At 33.3% G+C, this 24,182-nt stretch overlaps 1 protein-coding gene and 1 non-coding gene across 2 annotated transcripts; one reads left to right on the top strand and one right to left on the bottom strand.

Annotated features, from left to right (window-relative positions):
• Positions 1–1,790: 1,790 nt before the first annotated feature.
• Positions 1,791–14,079, bottom strand: LON1 (lon protease 1). The gene is made up of 20 exons (XM_012978357.2): positions 13,456–14,079; positions 12,394–12,459; positions 11,672–11,848; positions 11,471–11,536; positions 11,188–11,229; positions 10,982–11,104; positions 10,419–10,517; positions 9,709–9,774; positions 9,524–9,610; positions 9,270–9,309; positions 7,820–7,991; positions 7,035–7,159; positions 6,184–6,314; positions 5,988–6,092; positions 5,778–5,891; positions 4,983–5,150; positions 4,354–4,455; positions 4,036–4,218; positions 3,047–3,562; positions 1,791–2,221 (listed from the first exon to the last, which is right to left on the bottom strand). Exons 1-20 carry the CDS (start codon positions 13,747–13,749, stop codon positions 2,039–2,041), a joined length of 2,859 nt encoding a protein of 952 aa, XP_012833811.2. The 5' UTR covers positions 13,750–14,079; the 3' UTR covers positions 1,791–2,038.
• Positions 14,080–22,332: 8,253 nt separating this feature from the next.
• TRNAL-AAG (transfer RNA leucine (anticodon AAG)) lies at positions 22,333–22,413 on the top strand. Its single transcript has one exon. It is a non-coding gene; the product is annotated as a tRNA-Leu (tRNA).
• The last annotated feature ends 1,769 nt before the right edge of the window (positions 22,414–24,182 follow it).

Below are 24,182 nucleotides of genomic sequence, written 5' to 3'. Positions count from 1 at the left end.
AATAGGTTATATTCATGTTCAATTTCAAGTTACTTTGATTTTATTATTATTGATTAAAATTTGTTGAAATACTTAATTATTATTAGAAAAATAATTACGAATATGAAATTAACAAATAACATAAAATTGAATTTTATTTATTAAATATATTGTTTTTCGTTTATTTGCTTCGATAAGAAAAAAAAATTAAATTTAAATTTAATTAGTATTTAAAATTTATAATATTTCACTTATCATTTAAATATATAAATAAATTAAAGTTAAAAAAATAGATCTAGAAGAATAGATAAATGATACAAACAAATATTGGTAAAAAATGGACCAAATGAAACAGGAATAAAAATAAGCTGCAATTTTTTTAGAGCAGGGGTGTGAATGAGCCGAGCTCGCCTGTTTTGGCAGGCTCGAGCTCGAGTTCATTATGTCGAGCTCAAGCTCGAGTCCATTTTGCCGAGCTCCAGCTTGAGTCCAAGCTCATTTTCTTTTTTTGTTTTTTTTGAACAATTAATTTTTTATGATTAAAAATTACTTAAATTATAATAAAAATGTCTCAAAATGAAGAATAAACTGTGTACTTATATATATATATATATATATATATATATATATATATATATATATATATATATATATATATATATATATATATATTTTAATATTTATATGTTCTTTTTATATTATTTCTATAATATTTTTTATTATTATACACTATTTAAAAATATATATACATTGGAAAAAAAATACGGTTCACGAGTCGGCTTGTGAGCTCACGAACAACTAAAAAAAGTTCGAGCTCAAAAAACTCAAGTTTGAGTTTTTTTCAAGCCGACTTATCGAGCTCACGATTCGGCTCTGCTCGCTTACCACCCCTACATTAGAGTGAAGAGAAATTTATAGTGAGGGGTCAAGTTCTACCTTGTTCATCTACATCTAATTCCATATATGAACTTGAAGGTAGCAAACTAGCAATTATGCCTCATCGTATATTCTATACTTAGAGTATTTTTTGGGGGGTTTTATGAGAACGTCTCGACCACCAACCTTTATTAATTTAGGTTTAGGTGTTCTTTCCATTTCAAATTAACATGTATTACAGACGAAGGCAAACCTAATATTTACAAAAAGATTACCCTTAACCCAATTCTTAAATGTAAAACTCTAATTTAACTCTAATTTCACCTATGACTCAAAAAATTCAATTTTGACTTTTTTATTTAGGGGTTTTTTTTTTTTTTTTTGCTGAAAACTCTTTTTGTTTCCATGGAGACCGCATTGATATTTTTTGGGAAAAAAATGATTTTTTTTTGTCGCCGCTTATTAGCGGTCAATGCAGGTCTTTGGCGAAAAAAAACAATTTCAGAAAAAGAAATTCAAAAAAACAAAAAAGGTCAACTCCGGAGACCCAGTGTGGATCGCCGGTAAAAGGCGGAAAATAAATTTTACAAAAAAATATCATCAAAAATAATTGGCGAAATTGTGTTAAATTGAGGTTAAATTGGAGTTAACGGAATGAAATGAGAGTATATTGAAATTTACAAAATAATAAAATAATTAGTTACATTGGTGTTAAATGGATGAAATTGAAGTATATTAAAATTTGAAAGATCATTTAGTCTTTTATACAAAGGCTTATTTGAAATTGTTTGTAAATTTGAAAAATAATAATAATAATAATAATAACACCAAGATCCAATTTTTTTTTTTTCATTTTCTACGGCATTTTTAGATCAGAAAAAACTGCAGCCAACCAATTAATATAAGCATAGCCAAATTTTATGAAAAATAAAAAATAAAGCAATTCTTCTCTTCATTTATTATTGAAAAAAAAAAGAAGTTAATAAGGTATGAGCATCTTTAATGGAAGATCAATCAGTCGCTACATCGATGTAGTTCGTGTATCAATGAATGAGGCTACCTCTCCTCTCGACATAACTTAATAGTATACATATTGCGCAATGCAAAATATATCGTACTTAGATGCCGAAGTAAAAAAAATTAAAACTAACAAATTATAAATTTATGGAGGGAGGTGTGTGTATTACTGTGCCTTGTCCGTACAGTCGAAAGCCAAATCATAAATCTGACTGTAGTCGTCGACAAAATGAACCTCGATGCCTTCCTTGACATTAGGTGCAAGCTCGTCGAAATCTCTCCTGTTTGCTGAAGGAAATATTATTGTCTTCACATCACTCCGTCGAGCAGCAATTGTCTTTTCCTTCACCTGATTATTATTACACGAAAACCAAATGTATGATGGATCAGATGGGATTCACGATGTTAACTGCATAATTGTCATTCATAACATAATTTAAATTATTATAAAAAAAATAAAAAAATAAAAAATAAAATAAATAAAAGGGTGCCTGCCTGGCTGTGATGGATCAACGAAAACAGTTAGTAAAATACAGAATAATTTACATGCATTTTCACTTTTCCTCATTCAAAAATCTTTGATCCAATCACAGCCCTAGTATGCACAGATACAGGTAACAAAACCTGAACAACTATTTTGCTAGGTAATAAATAATACATCATACAGAAAATGCAGTTAGCCACAAAAAATAAGAAAAAAAAAAAAAAAAAGGTAAAGCATAGACAATGATGACTTAATAGAGTATTTGGCTAAGCTTATAAGCTTTTAAAAACAACTTATAAGATGGTTAAGAGCTTATAAGCTCTTCTAGAGTGGTGTTTTTTTCCAAAATGATTTTAAGTATTAAAAAATAAGCTATTTGAAGAGCTTAAATGATCTTTTTTTTAAAGTACCTATACCCCAATAAAGAACTTAATAACAGTAAAAATAACTTATAAGCTTATTACCCAAAAACCCTTAAAAATTATTCTAAAAATAATATATAACAGCTTATACAGCTTATTAGATGTAATAGCCTACCCGTTGTTTAAAATAAGTTTAGCCAAATGGGCTCTAAATCATGCGCCACAATCACTCAACTTGATTTCAAGACGAAACAAACAAAACAAAGCGATATAGTAAATACAGAATAGCCAAACGCGCCCTAATAAAGTCAAAGTTAGATTCACATACCCCGCCGATAGGAAGAATCTTTCTAGTCAAAGTGACTTCACCGGTCATAGCAAGGTCCTTCTTAACAGGCTTATTCATAGCAAGAGACAACAAAGAAGTGATCATTGTGCAACCAGCACTCGGACCATCTTTAGGAGTAGCACCTGCAGGTACATGAAGATGAACCTTTGTATTCGCAAAGTAAAGATTCTCGGGATCTTTATCGAGCAATATTGCTCTCGCAACCGTGTGAGCAATCTGAGCACTTTCTTTCATTACGTCTCCGAGTTGTCCGGTTAGATTAAGTGCCCCTTTGCCTTCGCCTTGTTCGATTTGAGATGTCTCTATGTACAGCGTGGACCCACCCATTGCTGTCCAAGCAAGACCCATTACTACTCCAATTGGAGTCTGTTCGTATATCCGATCTGCGTGGAAAACTGGCTTTCCGACGAAATCAACAAGGTTCGATGAGTCGACCAAAACCTTCTCCACTTTTTCGGCTTCTTTTTCCACGATTTTCTCTGCTTCTACCATTTCCTGCAAAGACGGCATTCACAGTACAGATATAAAAACTCAGTCAATATGGTACTGTAGAAATATTCGTATAAAAATTACTCCCATGTTACTTTTAAGTGTCTCTTAAGCCGTAAAAAAAAACACCCATGTTAATGAAAAATTAATGAAGTTATAAAGAGAATAGGAAAAGCCACAAAGGGTAATTTTGTAAAATAAGAACTTTTTCCTATCTAAAATCGAAGTTATTTAATAATTTTATTAATTGGTGCATCAACCTTAAACGACACTTGCACAAAAAAAAAAAAAAAAGAAAACAGGAGGGAGTAGAAGATTACAAGTAGGAATTGATAATTCTGTAAGCTGGTTCAATTCATAAGGTACAAAGCTAAGGCTATTCAACATTACTTGGAGACAAAATAGATTACTTATAATATCAGATAAGCAAATAAGATGGATCATATGTATGATATATTTGGAATAGAAGAAGTTGGAACCTTATTAGATGAGTCCACTATTTCAGCTTCCATAGCAGACTCGTTTACATCGGTACTACCCTCTAATGATTCGGCTTCTGCTCCTTCAATCAAACTTCCATCGGACACAGAATTTGATTCCGCCTTTACCTCATCAAACAGGGGCCCAATATATCCTCCTTGTCGCACAAGTTGTAGAGCAATCTGTCAATGTTCATAAGAGATGCTTAGTAAATGTAACAATAACTAACACTAGAGTCACTGTCTATGACTTTCAAAGATGTTTACGTTCAGCTCAAGTCTTTGTGGCACCCTAATAAACCAAAACTAAGTGAGTACCTTTCGATATATCTTCTCAATTTGCTTTTGAAGATTTCGAACTCCTGCCTCTCTGCAATAATTTTCTATTAAAGCAAGAAGAGCTGAATCTGTGACCTCAACCTGGACCAAAAAAGTAATGGAAACGATTAAGTGATCTCTGCAGAGAAGGCACGTATGTGAACATGCATCAACAATGTATCAACAGTATGCATATTTTTGCAAGTTATTTGCGTGATAAATCAGCTGAAAAAGCACAATGGCATTCGGTTAATAAAAACTCAAAGTTAAACTAACCCAGAACATGAGAAGAGAACTTCAATATGAAACTCGTTAACTCGGCCAGCGGATTTTATGACACTTAAACTTACTTTAACAAATCTAATCTACCATTTTTCCAAACTCCAAAATACCTTTTTGTGCATTACAACAGATTTTCCACCATATCTTTTGTCTACTACGAAATTTTGTAAACTAACAGCAATGGGTTTCAGGCGTATGAAAAAATGTAGTTGTAAGTTCTAAACACTGAGAATATTCAAGAAGTACGCGCATGTGTCTGCTCGGGCACGTGCATTGCTTACGCGCGTGTGTTGTGTGTGTGTGAGAGAGAGAGAAACAGAATGAGGGAGTTAGGGAGGTAAAAAAACCTGTTCAGGCTTGATACCACATGCTTCTCGAGTGGTTTTCTCTAAGTAATCTCTGGCGATGTGCATTTTCTCGTCAGTAATATACCCAGCAATGGAGATCACCTCCATTCTGTCCAAAAGGGGGTTTGGTATCATTTCAATTACATTTGCTGTACATACAAACAAAACCTGCAGGATAGTGTAAGAAAATTCAATGACCTTGAAAATGCAACTTGCAACATTTGCTGTATTGAATTTTCAGAAAATGTAATTTAAAAATGACCGTGGTTAGGTCTTATCACGCCTCAAATCACATCCAATACCCACATCATAGATAGCTTAGTCACAAGATTCTAAAATTTCAGCAAAAATGAGCATTTAATTGATTTCCTATTCTCCATTGTGCACAGACCGAGTATCCGACATTATTTTCCATTCGTTTTTTCCTATTTGCTAAAATGAGAAGAACCATGTCTGATTATTTCTCATTATTTAGGCATGTGGTTAAAATGGGAGATATATTTTACATCACAGAAAGGTCATAAGATAATCCAGGCCTTTTAAGCAGAGAATAGTTTGCAATGAAAAGTTGGAATATTCACAGACAAACATTAGCAATTAGATATCTAAGAGACGACGTAAAATTGCAGTGCTTAGACATGGTGCTGAGTATTTTTTTTCTCCAAAACTTGTGAATGCATAATAGCAAAAACCCATAAATGTATCTCCCCGATAACCAAACTAACAAAATATTTCATAAATATATTTTTATAACCCCAAGGAAAATATAATTTCATTTGTGTAACACACGCTAACCTTGGACAAATCAATTGGAACATCAAGGTAATGGTCTAGAAAATTAGCATTCTGCTCAGGGTCAAGAAGTTCCAGCATTGCACTAGCAGGATCACCAGCATGCCCCCTTCCCAACTGCCACAAGATATATACGTGCATTATTATAAGTAATAAACATGTCGAATACAGGTTCATCAACAATCCAACTAAATATAGTAATAGAATAAATACCTTGTCGATTTCATCAATCAGAACAAGCGGGTTAGCTGTTCCCACACTTTTTAAACATTGCACCATCTTTCCTGGCATGGCACCAATATAGGTTCGGCGATGCCCCTAAAATATTTATAAAAACTAAATTAGTAAAAAAGAAAAAAAAAAAAAAAGAAGATTCATAATCAATCTAATTGTTTCAAGAGTTACTCACCTTGATTTCAGCGACATCAGATAAACCTCCCACGGAGAACCGGTAAAATTTACGGTTTAAGGCACGAGCAATGGAACGACCAATACTTGTTTTTCCCACTCCAGGAGGACCAGAGAGGCATATGATTTTACCTGTAAGTAATTGAATAAAAAATAACCAAGAAGTTCAATACTCTACAGCATAAGTTCAGATTTTGATTTTGCATTTTTTAGGGGTGGTAGAGGTGACTGACTATATTTCACTTCTTTTATATTCCTAATGAAACCTAAATACAGTTTCCTTTTCTATTTCACTTGTTTTATATTTCTTGATTTTTTACTGGAGAAATTTGTATCTGAAATTGGTCAAATAATGCAACTTCTTTTCTATGCCTAAGTGAAATTGGTCATGCAACTTTATTAACTACAGGTAAACAAATACAACTGAAATTTTCATACACTAGGACAAAAAACTTAATAAGATCTGATGATAAAATAAATACAAAAAAAATATCAAGGCGACCAATTTTCCATGTAATCGGCCATAACATCTTCATAGAGGATAAAAATAAAGTAAATGAGTCTCACATAAATGAACATAGTTTTATCTAGGACTATATATGTTGAATATTGATTTTAGTGATGAAAAGCAGAAGGGAAGCAAAATCATTAAGTTGTATGGTATTGTTTGAAGTCAGGAAATCTTTTCTTAAAGTTCCCCTCACCCAAATTCCAAGATCCAAGTATATCTCAAGAAAACTTGGGACTGGATTCACAGGAAAACTATAATAACCTAGATGAAAGTAGCTGAATGAACGTTAATAAACTGCTAAACTATAAAAAAGAAGAAAGAAAATTTAAGAATTGTCAAACCTTGTGATGTTCCTCTCAGCTTCCCTACTGCTATGAACTCCAATATCCTTTCCTTAACATCCGTCAGTCCATAATGGTCTTCATCTAAAATCTTTTGTGCTTGAATTACATCAAAATTCTCATCGCTGAACAATAAGAAACGAAATAAATAACGAGTTTCAAACAAGGAAAATTCCAGAAGTCATTGAAAATGCCAGCAAGGATAACGAGAATAGCAATCTTAGATGTATACCATTTGCAAACACACGAAATCAAAATAGTATTTCTAGTCAAATTGCTGTCTTATTTGCATTTATTTAAAACCAGAAAGAAATACGCATTGGTCTCCAAAATGCTTCAACTAAATTCAACTATATACATTTTCTTCCCGTAGAGAAGTGATCTTTAAGAAAAAATTAAAGAAAATAGAGCTATTTGGCACTTGATAAATACAACCATGAAGCACAACAAGGCAAAACATGCTTCAGTTCAATATTTACACATACTTCAGTTCAATATTTACAGATTTTTTCAGCCACAACAGTTGCAAGGGAAAGTTTTCATGAGCCAATCATTAGCATTTTAATCCAAAGAATCAGTACCAGAAAGATGGCACACCTGTCATCATACTAATTTCACTGAAATTGGTATTCCAATTATCATTAAGCATCATGTCAGTAAAAAACTCGGAACTAATTCAAACAGCACAAGAATGCATCTGAGTTTTGGATACTTTCAGAGGGGCATGGAGGAAAAATGTTAAAAATGCAGCAGTAACCATATGATATGATAATTGAACTACAAACCTGTATTCTCCCCAAGGCAATGCAGTCAACCAATCAAGATAATTACGTGTGACATTAAACTCGCTCGAACTGGCTTCCAACAGTTGTAATTTTGTCAGTTCTTCTTCTATGACTTGCAAAACATGAGGTGGGATTTTCTCTTTCTTTGGATCTAGCCTTTCTCTGAACTTTGCTGTAGTGAAAAAGTAAAGAGTTTTATTATATGCATATACTAATGATTATTTCTAAGATTTTCAAAATCCAATGATTAACCCAAATACACTCTCACATTCACAAACACTGTGCATAAGAATCATATGATCATATAAAATCTATATTCTACATCAGCTAAAAATGTCCAACCAAATACTATACAAGTAAGAGCACCATAATGGGGACTAAAAACGAAAGAGTAGATCTTCAGGTAGCTAACTGTTATCAATTAAGTTCCTTAGCCATTCTCTACACAGAGAATGCAATATTTACCAAGAGCCCAATGTACCTATTCCCACCTATAACCCTCAAGCCTGTACGGCAGTCGTCAACCAACGAACCCAAAGATATAAAGCAGCATACACTACAGATCTAAAGCTAGCTTGTGTGTAAAAAATAAATGATAAGCATCTTAACAGACATGCTTATATCATCATGATATCTCAAAATAGAACGAAAAAATGACATTCTCCCCCTTAGATCAGTTTCAATTATGTCGCATCATTTTTTAAATAATAATATTTCATTGCAGAAAAATAAGAGAGATTACAAGGAAAACAAGAAGTACTAGAATGCACATAAATTACTTCCCAATCTCTTTCCAAGTCAAACGTAGACCTTCAAATAGTCCTAATCTCTGACACCAAAGAAAGGCAAGGTGGTGATCTGTCACTGTATGTCGGCTTCCTAAAGACAATACTTTCTTTCTACCCAGATACAGCACAGCGACTCAGTGATTTTTATTTTTGTTTTTTATTATTTTATTTTTTGGGGGGTGTGGGGGCTTAGATCCCTTTAAACCGCATCAAGAGGGTCTATTGGCAAGTCAAAAACTCTCTATGAAAATGCAACTGAAGAAAAAGGAAAAAGATATCCATGACTCTCCTTGTGATATTTACGTATGACAGGTCACGATACTTGGACGGTGTGATCCTCAATGTCACTAGATTGTCTATTATTTAACACACCTAAGAAATAAAAGCTCAGTGAAACAAGATCTATATAAAAGCAAGAGAATAAGGCTTCACCAAGTAGTGGGAAAACAAGGTTAACTACTCTATGTTAGATTATTTCATACATGTAATGTATGGAGCACCCAAATTCCGATTAATACTTAAGCAGGTTTCAAATGTAATACATTTATATCACACACCTTCTGCAGTAGACAGAAGGGCAGTCAGAGAAGGGACTAGCACAACATACAGACATTGACTGAATCAACTCTAAGTACAAATAAAATTGACGAAAGAGAATGAACCTGAAAGAGCAGTTTTGTCATCAGTCTCTAATCCCAGTTCCTGCATAAAACATATTCGGAATAAGTTATCCCTAAATCAAGCATCTAGCATATCAGACGCTGATTCAAGCAGAAACTATATAAAGAGATCTATGAAGTTCAAGTAAGAGGAACTGATAATGACTCAGATTCTTCTAGTAATTACATGCAAAGAGGTCAATGAAATTCAAGTAACATAACTGAAAACGACTCAGACTCTACTAATAAATTCATGCCTTCTTTATGGCCTTAAGCTGTTCATTCAACAAGTAGCGGCGCTGCTCCCCACTTATCTTCTCTTCAATGGCCTTGGCTATAGATTCCTGGATACAGCAAAAAACAGGGAAAACTGATAAATAAAATAAATAAATAGTAAAGAGGATATCATGATTCTTGAATTGAATTATCCATCAGTTTGTACCTGGATCTTGCTAATCTCCATCTCTTTCTTCACTAACTCCAAGGTAAGTTTTAGTCGTTTATGCACCTGAATTAGGAGATTCGATAGCATGAGAAATGTGAAGCTAAACTTTTATGCATGAAATACAGAAAAACATAAGCGCAAACATGACAATACAACATAGGCTCGGATACTAATTATTTTTCTTTTTCTTCAACATTTTGAGCAGATAACAAAAGAGCAAGCTTTTGCCCGAAGAGTGTCAGGGTGGGGAGGGTAGTATTAGGTCAAGGGTTCTATTCCTTTTGGGTTTGGTTGTACGCCATTTATAAGACAAAAAACAATTAAAAAAAGAGCAAGCTTTTAGTATCGGTTACACAAGAAATGTACTTTAAGATCTTCCTCAGATAATACACTTTTAAGAGGTGAGACTTTTTTGTCTATTACTACGTTGAACACGACATCCATCAAATAGACTGCAGAGCAGTGACACGTTATTCAAACCGATTACTTTTACAAAATGCATTAAGGTTGTTCCAGACACCAGACAAAAGAAATGTACCGTAACTGTGGAAGTTTTTGTTTTCCATATTCAATTATAAATAGGCTGACACATTGAAGTTACTCTAGTAACCAATAGATCATAAAACAACAAAAATAATTCGATATCTAGTGTTAATTCTCAAGAAGGCGATATATGGGTTAGACAGTGTGTTATATAATCTACTTACATCTAATTCTTCAAGCACTTGCTGGCACTGTGACTTATTTGCACCTGATATCGCTGCTCCAAAATCTGCCACTCTTGGATAAGTAAAATCACCTATATGCTGCAGGTATTGCAAGTTAGGACATAAAATGAATCATAATCCTCACTTTTAGTTTAATGCAGTTAAATCAAGCCATAAAGTCGCCAATTACATTAAGCATAGAGCATTCATGTTATTACAAATGTTAATCTAATGACTTCCAAGTATTAAACTAAAATGTTTCAGCTACAAATCTACAAGAAACAAATATCTCAACACAATTTTTCATGTGATCATATTAACATTACATCAGATCTTTTAAAACCATAAATCAATTTGGCCAAGTATAGTAAAAGCAAGGACTAAATATTATTTAAGATGAACTAGGGCATGCAAGTTCCATATGAATATGTGTATGATAACTTCCACTTTATCATGAACTAGATTGATAACAAATCTAAACTGCTTCAGAAATAATTACCTAACAGCACCATTCTAAATGTACAAGAAAAAAAGGCTGAATTCTAGTTACCGAAAAATCATACCTGAGTATAAGTTTGTGCATGATCTCGCCAGAGTGGACTTGTTTTCAAAACATCTCTCAGAGTGGATATAACTTCAAAAGATGTAGCCTTGAGAATGTCATCGTCCTTATCAAATGATTTTTCCTGAAAGATACGTCAAAAAATCTATCACCTAAACTGGACTTGTAAGTTCTACAATAGCATTCAAATCAGAATAGAACATATACCTTGAGATGATCAACCTTGACTGTAAGAGGATCTTCACTGACCTGCATAAAACAAATAACTTAAATGAGCAAAGTTTGTACGTATGCAAATAATAACTTAGCATAATAAGTCCAGCTCCAACTCTAATACATAACGTGTATGTAAATACACAAATGAAAAATAAATTGTCGCGGGCCCAACAAGATAATATTGATATTTACAAGATTTATTAGTGCATGAGATAATGTATCCCTAATAATTTTACTGAAAAACGAGAAAAGATGAAAACACAGTACCACTCACCATCTCTGTGATTCGAAGTCTTCTGTGACCAATGAGGACAACCTGATCTCCTTGGATGCTTGTAATCTATGTCATGAAGACAGCTTTATCAATTCACAACATTTATTATACAGCTAGGAATTCTTACAACAGCTTGACCTATATATGTATATATATAAAAAAAAAAAAAAAAAAAAAAAAAAAAAAAGGATAAGACATTACCTGAGCTAATGTACCAACATCGTGAAGGCGATTCAGTAAATCTTTTCCTTTGAGGTCATATACATTCTTCTCAGAATCTGAACCTTCAGTCCCTTCCTCCTCTTTAATAAGGAAGGCACCAGTATAGGGGGCTTGCCTTTTCCTACTCTCTACCAAAGCTGCTAACAGTTTCGGGTCCTACAAAAGCAATCTAAAGTTATCTCTTTCGTCTAAGAAGAGAAGAGTATATTTTTACCTAACAGCGAACTGAAGACCCTAGTAATTTAACGTCAGAGAAGATTTGGAAAGAAAGGGAAATGCATATAACAGTCAACTTTATCAGGGTGGCTAATTCTCCTAAATAAATCGATAAAGGATTTTAACCTTCAACACCTTTTGAACATGTCATGCCAGATTGTAAGGCTGTGGTAATACTATTTGTAATAATAAAGCACCACGAGCTCAATAAAGAACAATAGAGATAAGAGACATAAAAAATTAGCAATTACAAATTTTCAGTGTTGAGATTAGAATTCATTTACTGATTCCATTAAAGATAACTGGTACATGCATTTGACCATGTTTAGACATTTATCAGTACCAAAGATTGGATGCAGAGAAATATATAACAGAATAAATCCAATTACAGTGCAGCCATGTGGTAATACTCCAATGCCCACAAAGACAAATATAGGAGTTGTGCAACAATATAAAAACAAGTATACGACCAGAAGCAACCATACCTTGACATATATGGGCATATAGAATCCAGGAAATAGTGGTCTATGTGGCAGTGGCAGTGCTATAACCTGCACAATAAACAAAAATCTGCATTGTTGTATAACTATCAGAATAATGTGGAACAAATAACTACAATTCGGGAAACAATGGTCGATTGGGCAGCGGCAGAGCTATAACCTGCACAACGGGAAAAGAAAAAAAAGAAAAAAAATGCATGGTGGTATAACTATAAGGACAAGTTCTTTGAACAAACAACTAGAAGTGAAAATTGTTCTTTCAATTTATACCATTCATAAAATTAATATAATGTTACATAAAAGGGAGACTTGATAAAGCTGCTCAGGGATTAACTTTACAACTTCTACCCAAGTAACTTTACCACTTACGCCTTCTCCTCCCAAAACAATGCACTAACCCTTGTCAACAAACTAAAAGAAGATTTTTATCGAAGTAGAACAATGGTTTTTACACTGACTGAATAACATAGCTAAAATATGTACATAGACAAATCAGACAAGTCCTAGCAATGAATTCCGTGCATAATATCCTAAAACAAATCCAAAAACTTCTTCTAGCATAGCTCACACAGCCACATGTCAGACACAAGCAAATTCAAAGAAGTTGAACCAGGTTGCATTCGGTTCCACTTGTTCAACTGCTGAAGTTAAGTTGTATGCAGAAAGAGTAGAACTTAAGAAATACTAAAGGATCTAATCCGTTAACTTGTTAAACATCCTATCAGTAAACGATTAAATATAACATTCTACCAGTAATAAACAATTACATATAACAACCACACCTTACTTAAAGTTTACCAGTCATTTGAATAGAAAAAACAAATGGCAAAAATCTTGCACAAATAGTTACTTTCTATACCAAATTTATCAATTGGAACGCAGTTAGATATGAATGTGTAAGCATAAAGCAAAGAAAAATCAAATAAAATGGTTTTAGGTCACTTAATTGCAATAAAATCACACACCAGACTGATTTTTTTTTTTCCTCACATGAAGTATCAATTCTAATGCAATGAAGACACCTGAATTCCAATAGAAAAAACCTACCGTCAAACAATCTTCCGGTCTAACTACGGTGGTTACAATAGCCGAAGACTTGGATTCCGCCGCCTCTTCACCCGAATCGACCCGTTTCGCTTCCAACCCGGCAGTATCAACAGGGTCGGATCCATCGGTGGAGTCGGAGCAGAAGAACCGCCGGAAAAGGTAGGGGCTTCTCCTATTTTGACCTCGAAGAACGCGGAGGAGTGGGGATGCGGGCTCTCCGGCGGGCACGTGCCGGCGGAGTTGAGCCCCGAACGCGGCGTGCGCACTGCACCTGGTGGTGAGGGCCTTCAACATGGGGAATTAATTGAGGGAGGCGGGGGATTTTGAATGAATTGGGGGTATTCTGTTGGGGGTGATGCTGGGCTGGGGTTTCAGAGATGGGGGCAAATTTGAACCGCCATTGTAGAGTGATGAGAAACCTTTTTTTTTTATGCTTGGGGAAGAAGCAGCAGTAGGAATTTTATGAGTTTCTTTTATTTTCTTATTTATATATTTTGTTTAAGCCCTCCATAAACCCTTGGCCTTTTATTCTGTTGACGAAACTACCCTTGAATTTTTTTTACTTTTCACAAGTTAAAAAAAAAAAAACAATTAGGTGGTTCTAATTAAAATTTGAAATTATTTTTTTCCCCTACGTTGTGATGTTTGGCGCAAGTTAAACTTGAACTATTAGCATATAAAATTAAATTGTTAGTTTTTTTTAAGATATCTAATTTTTTTTTTTTTTTGAGAAAAAGTTATCTAATTTACTAAAGTGATCTTTGGATATTATGATGACAAGGATGAAAATGTCAAATATTTTTTAAATTTCGATGGTGTTTGCAAAAACTTTTGAACCAATTTTTACTTCTATTTCTCCAAAAATAAGTTACTACATATAATCTCAACAGTACGGATGGGGTAGCTTTTATGGTTTAAAATCCTTTCGGTAAAAAATACCAATGGTATTTGAAATGTATACTCTTATTGGTTTTATCTAAAAATTATTATTGATATTTTAAATATTTCACCAAAATAAGCTAAAAATTAGAGTTAATTTGCAAACACCTACAACTTATTAAAATACAGTTTAAAGTTAATTCTTCTAAAGATATGGAAACATCCCAACTTTGAATAAGTTTTTACTTTCATTTTTTTACCATAATCTCTAACTTCTACCTAAACAAAAACTTTTGCAGTCACCCCTTAGTTACACAAGTGTTATTAAATTAGAGATGTACCTCCAATGGTGCTTCTTAAACTATACGGCTTAGAATGTTTATTTTAGAAAGGTATAAGCAGAACTAGCATTTGTAAACATTAAAAAACTGATATTGAGCCGGGAAAAAAATAATTATCAATTGTCCAATTTTTTTTGTAAATACTCTTTAAATGTGAAATTTCGTTGATGACATAGTACTCATTGCGAATGATGTGCGAATAAAAGCATTGTTATCTACGCGTTCCTTGCTTGATCAACTTTTTGATTGCGATCTTAAGTTGAATGCACTCTTCAGTGGTATACCCTTTGTCCTTGTGGAAATGGCAATAGCGATCGGACTTATGTCGTTTTGCGTTGGCATGCGTAGGTCGTGGAGGCTTTGCTTAAACCTTCTGTTCTATGACCTGAAGGATTTCAGTTAGAGGGGCGTTGAGTTGAGGGAACGCCCATAGGAAGAAAAGGATTGGCCTCGAGATGTCGGTGGTGGCCGTCGATCATCCCGTCGTCAGGTGTCGGGGCGATCATCTTCTCTCTTCCTCTTGGAAGGAGCGAGGGACGAGGCCTCCTCAACGCACACATGTTTCTCAGCTGGGCTTAATAGCTCCACTAGAGTGGCAAGAGGTCTTCCTGCGATAGATTCTTTGAATCTACTTTGCTTCAAATTTTGCTACATGGTTCCCGATAGCATCCTCTCCCATGTTGGGAACTTCATAAACTCCCTCCACAGACCGTTATATGTAACTGTGAAGCGCTTCGCCTTCTCTCTGGGTGATGGTGAAGAGATATTTGGGAGTTTTAGCGTACTTCTTGTTGATGGCAACTTGGTTGGTGATGCGATCCGAGAGTCGGGAGAAAGCTTCGATTGATCCTGTCGGGAGGGAATTGAACCAACTTAAAGCTCGTTTGAAGAGCGTTGTGCGGAAAATTTTGCAAAGTGCTGCATCAGTGGAGCCATGTAGTTATGCCATGGCGTAGAATTTTTCAATGTATTTATGTGGATCACTAGTTCCATCGAATTGTCGTAGACCCGAGGCCTTTACCCCTGGGGGCAATATCTCATTGAGTATGGCAACAATGAAGGGACTGCGCCTTACTGGAGCCATGGCTACTCCACCACTAGGGTTGCCTATGTGGGAACAGGATTCGAGCGGGATACTCGATTGTTAACTTCATCATCTCCACAATTGCGTGGAGGAGCTCGCTGAAGAGAGGCATTGCCCATTGGAGGTGAACGTGCGCGCTGTTGATCGGGCTATGCCCCTCGTCAATGAGTGGACTGAAGTTGATGTCGATGACGAACTTATTCGAGGTTCATTGTCTTGTGGTGATGGTTGTGCCACGGGTGCGGTTATAGGAGGAGCGCTGGCTTCCGTTGTGGCAATGTATTGGGCCACTGCTTCAGCAATAGCACGAGTAGAAGCTTCCGTAATCATACATTGAAGGGCCTCCTCGGTTATCTGAACCGTTCGAGGAGCAGGGAGTTGCTAGGGATTTATCTGGACAGTTGAATCAAAGATGAGTGTTGCTCAGAAGGATTATAAGCTGTTGTTCAGTAGACACCAAGTGTATAGGGATTTACAGTTTGAAAACAATGCTGAGAGTGATTGCAGATTGACCTTGATTTAATTGATGAAGTGTAAACTGAATTGAAAATGCCTCCAGTAAGTGTATGCTGAATTGTAAAATAAGATGATTTTGACTACATGATTTTGACTTATTGTATATTTTTGCAGGCTGAAAACAATGATGTGAATAAAATGCAAAATGAGAGTGAAGTGCAGATTGAAAGCAATGTTGAGATTGAAGAGAATGCTCCAACTAAAAGAACATGCAAGAAGAACAATCACAACCACCTACAAAAGTGCCCAACAAGAGTCTGGGGATACCCAAAGCAAGAATACCAAGGAGACCATTTTTTTTCTCAAAGAATGCAAAAGACAAAGCCCCAAGTACACTTGGAAGCAGTCAACAATCACAGCCACCTGTTCAATCAAAAAATGCAAGTGACAAAGGCAAGGCTGTAGTTGGAAGCACTCAACAATCAAGAAATTCAAATGTTACAGATAAGAGTGCAGTTGGAAGCAATTTCAAGCACTCAACAATCTTGTCAAGTAGCCAACAGTCTTATCCATTGACTCATTTTCAGCCCATGAAGGCAATGATGATAGACATATACAACAAGAAGCTCACAATGCCAAGCACCCAGCAATCAAACACCTAAACCAAAAAATATCCATTGATTTTGTCTGATTTGTTTTTTTGAATTAAACTTGCTTTTTGTGGATCCACTAGGTGGATGAAACTTGCATCGTTTGGATTAAACTTGTGTTATTTTGTAGTCATCATGATTTGTGGAATTTTTGTATGGATTAAACTTGTGTTATTTTGTATGGATTAAACTTGTTTTCCTCTATTAAATTATGTTGATGTTTCTGAATTGAGTACATAGCAACACAAAGAAGTCAATTTTTTTAAGAACAAAACAAACATACAAATAGAGTGCTCAATTTGACAACTAAATTTCATTAATTCATTATAAACAACCATTACATCAAAACTAACCATTTTCTAACAGAACAACAGAGTACTCCAAACACTTTTTAAGCTTCATTGTTTATTAAAATAACATAACAACCCAAATACATAACCACTATATCACTTTACAGAAAAACAGTACACAATCAACGATGAAACAAACATTCCAACCCACAACCATTTTTTTCATTTCTTGTTTCTTCTTCAGGTCCTCTTCAAGCTTGTTGATCCTACGAAGCAAACCAGGTGATATGCCTAATTGGGCCAACCCAATGGGCCTACAATTTCTTTACCTACTGGGCTACGAGCCCAATATCGAAGACTAATATCACCGAGGCCCAAACACCTTCAAGTAAGGTTTGGGCCCAACAAAGCAAACCCAACCCAATAAACGACATATAAATAGATGTTTTACTCATTTTATTAAGGTACGTCCTATTATCTGAGCAATACTACTAATGGTATTCTCTGGACTATTTCTATGATCAGCACGTCTGACTTGAGCGTCGGAGGGGTTTCCGCCGGATCAACCCCCGGCTTAGCTTATGTGTTCTATGATCGCAGGTACCTCAGGATCATCAAGTTGTCAAGCTACTGATCTGCTTTGCTCTCCCAGTTCGCTTTCTACACCACCCTAGGTGAGCTAGTAATTAGCATCATCACCAGGTATGATCTGACGAGCTCTTTCACACATAAGTGGATCAATCCAAGCAAAATAGTAACAACCCCCAACTTGCTAAAAAAAGAGAACAAATTCAGAAGAAAAAAGAATGAATATAGTTGACTTGCGAAATCAAAATCAGAAGAAAAAAGAAGAAACTTTACCTGATATTTTTCACACGTGGAGTATCTCCTTCCTAGGTTGAGGTCAGTCCATGAAGTTTTCATGGTTAGCTTTCTTCCACAGTGGTATGTCAAATCCATTGAAGAATTGAGAGTCAAATCGCGTGCGAGAAGGGGGAAAAGGGGGAAGAAGGGAGATGCAGGTTCTTAATTTAGGGCAAAATTGTGTTAAAAGAGGGGGGGGGGGGGGGGGGGGGGGGGAGAGAATTGAAGGGAAAATAAGAAGAAGAATTAGCGGGAGATAGAAAAGGGGGGTTGAGGGGAAAATACTAATTTACCCCAACTATATTCACGTGCAAGGCACGTGATTTTGATTCCGGTCAGAAATGGCCAAAAATGGACTAAATCGGTGTTAAAAATACGTAAGTTCAGGTATGCCCGTGCAACTTTTTTCCGTTCAGGGAGTAAAGCGCAAAAACGTCCAAAATTTAGGGGATTTTTGGCAGTTAACCCTTTTATATATTGGTAAAATAAAATGTAAAGTGATAATAAATCTAAATATTTCAAAATATTAAATATAGTATTAATTGCGATTTCATTATTATTAAATAATATTAAATAAATTATTAACAAATTTACTATAATAAAATTTGAAAAATATAAAGAAACGTGGTTCAATACCCCAAACATCTATCATTAATTATATAATATTGAAAATATTCATCAACTCCACTATTGAAAAATATAAAGAATGCTCAATTAAATATAGACAAATACATAACTTAATACAAGCTCGCTTACTTTATTAAATCGATAGTGTGAAAAATCTGAATAATAAATAAAATAATATGTTTATTTAGAAAAAAAATAGATTATAACTCATTCCAATTAGTTTTCCTATTTTAAAATAAAAATATATACACAAAATATTATATTGTGATTTTTTTCTTTTAATATTTTATTTAATCAAATAGTAAGATTTGAATTGATTAAGCTCAAATCATTTCAATTAGTAAACACTATTCAAATGTTTGAATCGATTAAACTTAAATAGTGACAAAAACATATTAATTAAAGTAACTATTTATAATTAAAGTTTAATATCTTTTTAAGTCATTTTTATCATAAAAAATAATAAATTTAATTCATAACATAAGTAAGAATCAAATCGTAAATCGTAAGATTTTATCAAAGCATAAGATTTGAACCAATTAAGCTCAAGTCCTTTTCATTCGTAAATATTATTCAAAGATTTAAAAGCTCAACTATTGACAATAACATTTAAATCCAATTAACTATTATTAATTAAAGTGTAACATATTTTTAATTCAATTTTATCATAAAAAAATCAAAAATAAATCCTAAAATACGTAAGAATCAAATCATAAGATTTAATAAAAGCGTATGATTTGAATCAATTAAGCGCAAGTTCTTTTAATTTGTAAATATTATTCAAAGATTCGAATGGATTAAGTTCAACCATTGACAAGAACGTATTAATCGAGTTAAGTATTTATAAATAAACTCTAATATAATTTTAATTCAATTTTAACAAAAAGATAAAAATAATTTTAATTTATAAAAATTGTAAGAATCAAATCGTAAATCGTAAGATTTAATCTAACCGTAATATTTGAATCGATTAAGTGTTACAATTTAGGATTTAATTCTTACGTTTTTTTTTTTTGAATTAACTTTTATTATTTTCCTATAATAAAATTCAATAAAACAAGATACTAAACTTTAACTTTACATAGTTAATTCTATTACTACGCTCTTGTAAATTGTTGAGCTTAACAGTACCAATTCAAATCATTGAATATTGTTTACAAATTGAAAGACTTGAGCTCAATCGATTCAAATCTTTGAATATTGTTTTCGAATTGAAATAACTTGACCTTAATTGATTCAAATCTTAAGATTTACGATTTGATTCAAACTTCATATTATTATTAAATTCATTTTTTAAATTACACGAGTTAATATGCAATTTTTTATTTTTTAAAATTTATTATATATAGATTTGTTAATAGTGGAAATTTTTAATATATAATAATAATTATATGAGATTCATAATTTATTTACCATTATTTATAGAAGTAGTATAATCATTATACATTGTAGTTTTAATATATATGCTATATGCCCTCGCCCCATGGCCCCTATGCCTTTACCCAACAAGTATTTGTTTGATGGAGGAATATAAATTCATGGTGACTCAACGGTCCGTTTGGGTAGCGGACCTGGACCTGGTGCCTACAAGGAACCAAACCTCACTGGAATTGAAATTCTCACACTACGGCTGCCAGGATTCGATCCTAGGACTGTGTACCAACTTACCACCACAGAACCAATTGAGCTATACACATGCGGGCTAATTTGCAATAATTATCCATGCTTTAAAAGGTCACACGTTCGAATGCAACAATATACATTTTTGGATGAGTGGTTTAATGATTTTCGAAATAATGGTATGATCGACTTTCACGAATTCAGTAGTAAATAGATTTCAAATCTATAAAAATACAAGGGGTACAAAAGTTATTTCGCATAAAATTTATTATTTATATTTTTAATATAAATATTTGTTATAAGACTTGTTTAGGAAAATACATAAATCATTAAAAATTCAATTATGTTGTTGGGACTAGCTCGATTCTAGAGGCATGTCTCATGTGAGTTGTGTTGCGGGGATCGCATCATAGAAGGTACATATTTTACAACCAGTGAATAAAGAAATGCATGAATGAACGATGCAACTTTGTCCCGTCCCCTAAAAAATGGCACTAAAAACAATTTGAGAGTGGACATAGAAAATCAAGAAACAACTGACTCTCTCCTTTGCCAACACACACTATTTGACACCATCTATATATATAGGGGCGACTAAAATTAATACCAACTTTTTTCACTTTAATACCACCAAGTTTAATACCATATTTTATAGAAATTTTTACATTTTTTTCTTGGATTAATACCATAAATAAGTTTTTTAATAGCAAAGTACTCAAATACCCTCATTAAACAAAATACAACTTGTACAAAAAATGTTTGTTTTCCTCTTTCAATACCAAAATTAAAAAACTCTCTTCTTCTCCCACAAACCCAAACCCTCTCTTCTTCTCCATCTTCTTACAAACCCTTCAAAAAATCTCAAAATTCAAAAAAATCAAAACCTCACAAAACTTATAAAATGCAGTCACAAGATAATAAAATGGTAGTTTACATGGAAGGAGAACCCATTAAAGTATGTATTCATACATTTTTCGAGCATCAAAGTCGATATTTTATTTTTTTGAAATCCGCCTACAATTTTCATCACATACATGTCGAATTTTTGGTCATTTTTTTACACCAAGTTGTCGAAAATTTTATTTAAAAAAAAAAAAACCAAATTCGCCACATACACGTCGAAATTTCTCAAAATTTGGACATTTATGTGTCGAAAAAACATTGCTGCAATTTTTTTTTAAGCAGCAGTGTTTTTTTGACACATACATGACGAAATTATAAGAAATTGCGACATGTATGTGGCGATTTTTTTTTTAATAAAAATTTCGCCAAATTGGTATCAAATTGACAAAAACTTCACCTTATATGTCGAAAGCAGTAGTCGGGTTTAAAAAAAACTTCAAAATCGACTTTGAAGCTCAAAAAAGACATGGGTACATATCTTAACGGGTTCTCCCTTGCAGTAAACTACCATTTTGTTGTCATTTAACTCCGTTTTGCTAGTTGTGTGAAGTTTTGATTTCTTTACTTTTGAGTTTTTTAGAAGGGTTTATTGTGAGGGAGAAGAAGGAGGAGGTGAGGGGTTTGTGAAGAAGGAGAGGGTTTTGTGTGTTGGTATTGAAAAAAGAAAAAACAAATTTTTAATGTTTTTGTGGCATCGATTTTCATTAACAGTATTTATGTCATTAAGTGAAAAAAATTTGGTATTAATTTTAACTGTCCCCATATATATATATATATATATATATATATATATATATATATATATATATATATATATATATATATAATATTATCACGTGGCAAACATATATATGCACTTCGAATTCTACTTTCACAGATTGTTGAGAATATGGTTTGCGTGAAGAAATCGATCCTCTTGTCCGAAAAATCTGCGAATTGCACGACAAAATCTTAAAGCTCGAAAGCATTCCATATATTTTAATATCATATTAATTTGAATTTATTTTAACTCCTTGCAAATATAGTATATTTATACTGATGTTTGACAATTCGAATTCAAATTAATATATCAATTTTAATATATTATCAAATTTATATTATTGAAAAAAGGTCTGTGCATAGAATACCAATATATAATGGTATATTGCATTGAAAGACAACAAGTTGATATGGCCGAGTTGGTCTAAGGCGCCAGATTAAGGTTCTGGTCCGAAAGGGCGTGGGTTCGAATCCCACTGTCAACATTTATGTTTTTGTTTTTTTTCTAGTATATTTTTAAAAGGGCAAATTGCACATGACCCCCTATAAATTTATATTTTTCGCACTTTACCCCTCAAAATTTTAAAAAGTGAATGCTCCCCTTGAAAATGTTTTTCTTGTTTCACATTGCCCCATAGCAAAACTCCGATTGTTTGCATATGACCCTCTATAAATTTATATTTTTCGCCCTTTACCCCTCAAAATTTAAAAAAGTGAATGCTCCCCTTGAAAGGGCAAATTGCACATGACCCCCTATAAATTTATATTTTTCGCACTTTACCCCTCAAAATTTTAAAAAGTGAATGCTCCCCTTGAAAATGTTTTTCTTGTTTCACACTGCTCCCATAGCAAAACTTCGATTGTTTGCACATGACTCCCTATAAATTTATATTTTTCGCACTTTACCCCTCAAAATTTTAAAAAGTGAATGCTCCACTTGAAAATGTTTTTCTTGTTTCACATTGCCCCCATAGCAAAACTCTGATTTTTTTTTTCTAGTATATTTTTAAAAGGGCAAATTGCACATAAACCCCTATAAATTTATAATTTTCGCACTTTACTCCCTCAAAATTTTAAAAAGTGAATGCTCCCTCGTGAAAATGTTTTTCTTGTTTCACATTGCCCCCATAGCAAAACTCCGATTGCTTATTCATCGGAATTGAATATCTTTGTTGCAAGTTGCCCCTTTAAATGTAATTTTTGTTACACATTGTGTTTTTTTCCTACTATATTTTTAAAAGGGCAAATTGCACATGACCCCCTATAAATTTATAATTTCGCACTTTACCCCCTCAAAACTTAAAAAAGTGAATGCTCCCCTTGAAAATATTTTTCTTGTTTCACATTGCCCCCATAGCAAAACTCCGATTGCTTATTCATCGGAATTGAGTATTTTTGTTCAAGTTGCCCCTTTAAATGTAATTTTTGTTACACATTGTTTTTTTTTCCTAATATATTTTTAAAAGGGCAAATTGCACATGACCCTCTATAAATTTATAATTTTTGTACTTTACCCCCTCAAAATTTAAAAAAGTGAATGCTCCCCTAGAAAATGTTTTTCTTGTTTCACATTGCCCCCATAGCAAAACTCCGATTGCTTTTTCATCAGAATTGAGTATTTTTGTTGCAAGTTGCCCCTTTAAATGTAAATTTGTTACACATTGCCCCTTAAAAACTCCGCTTCTTTGCACGTTGAGCTCTTAAAATGTTAGTTTTGTTGCACAATGCCCTCTAGAAAATGGTTTTTGGGGCAAAGTGCAACCAAAATAATATTTCAAAGGGGGATACCTCTTTTTTAAATTTTTAGGAGGGAAAGTATGAGGGGAATATCTATTTTTTAAATTTTTAGGCGGAAAGTATTGAATTGAGGAGAGTTTTGATGGTTCTGTAGAGAAACAGTTACAAACAGTTTGCAGACTCTATTCTAGAGAGTATGTTGAGAGAGAGAGAGGAGCATTTGCTGATGTTTCCTTTTCTTTTTTTTTCTTTGTTTTTATAACTTTTTTCTTAATTTTTTTAATGATTTGTTGATTTAATTTTTTATGGTATTTTTATAGTGTAAAAACTGAAATATTATCGACCAATTAGTAAAATACACACACACACACACACACACACACACATATATATATATATATATATATATATATATATATATATATATATATATATATTATTAGCGTATCTATCTATATTATACTTATTATTATTCTTATTTATTAGGTTACCTTGTATATTAGGTTTTCTTGTATAT

The sequence above is a fragment of the Erythranthe guttata genome, chromosome 14 (genome assembly GCF_056151865.1).
Source record: "Erythranthe guttata isolate IM_541 chromosome 14, IM_541, whole genome shotgun sequence".
Lineage (NCBI taxonomy): Eukaryota > Viridiplantae > Streptophyta > Magnoliopsida > Lamiales > Phrymaceae > Erythranthe > Erythranthe guttata.
The sequence above is the reverse complement of the archived record's forward strand: the minus strand, read 5'-3'. Positions and strand labels throughout refer to the sequence as shown.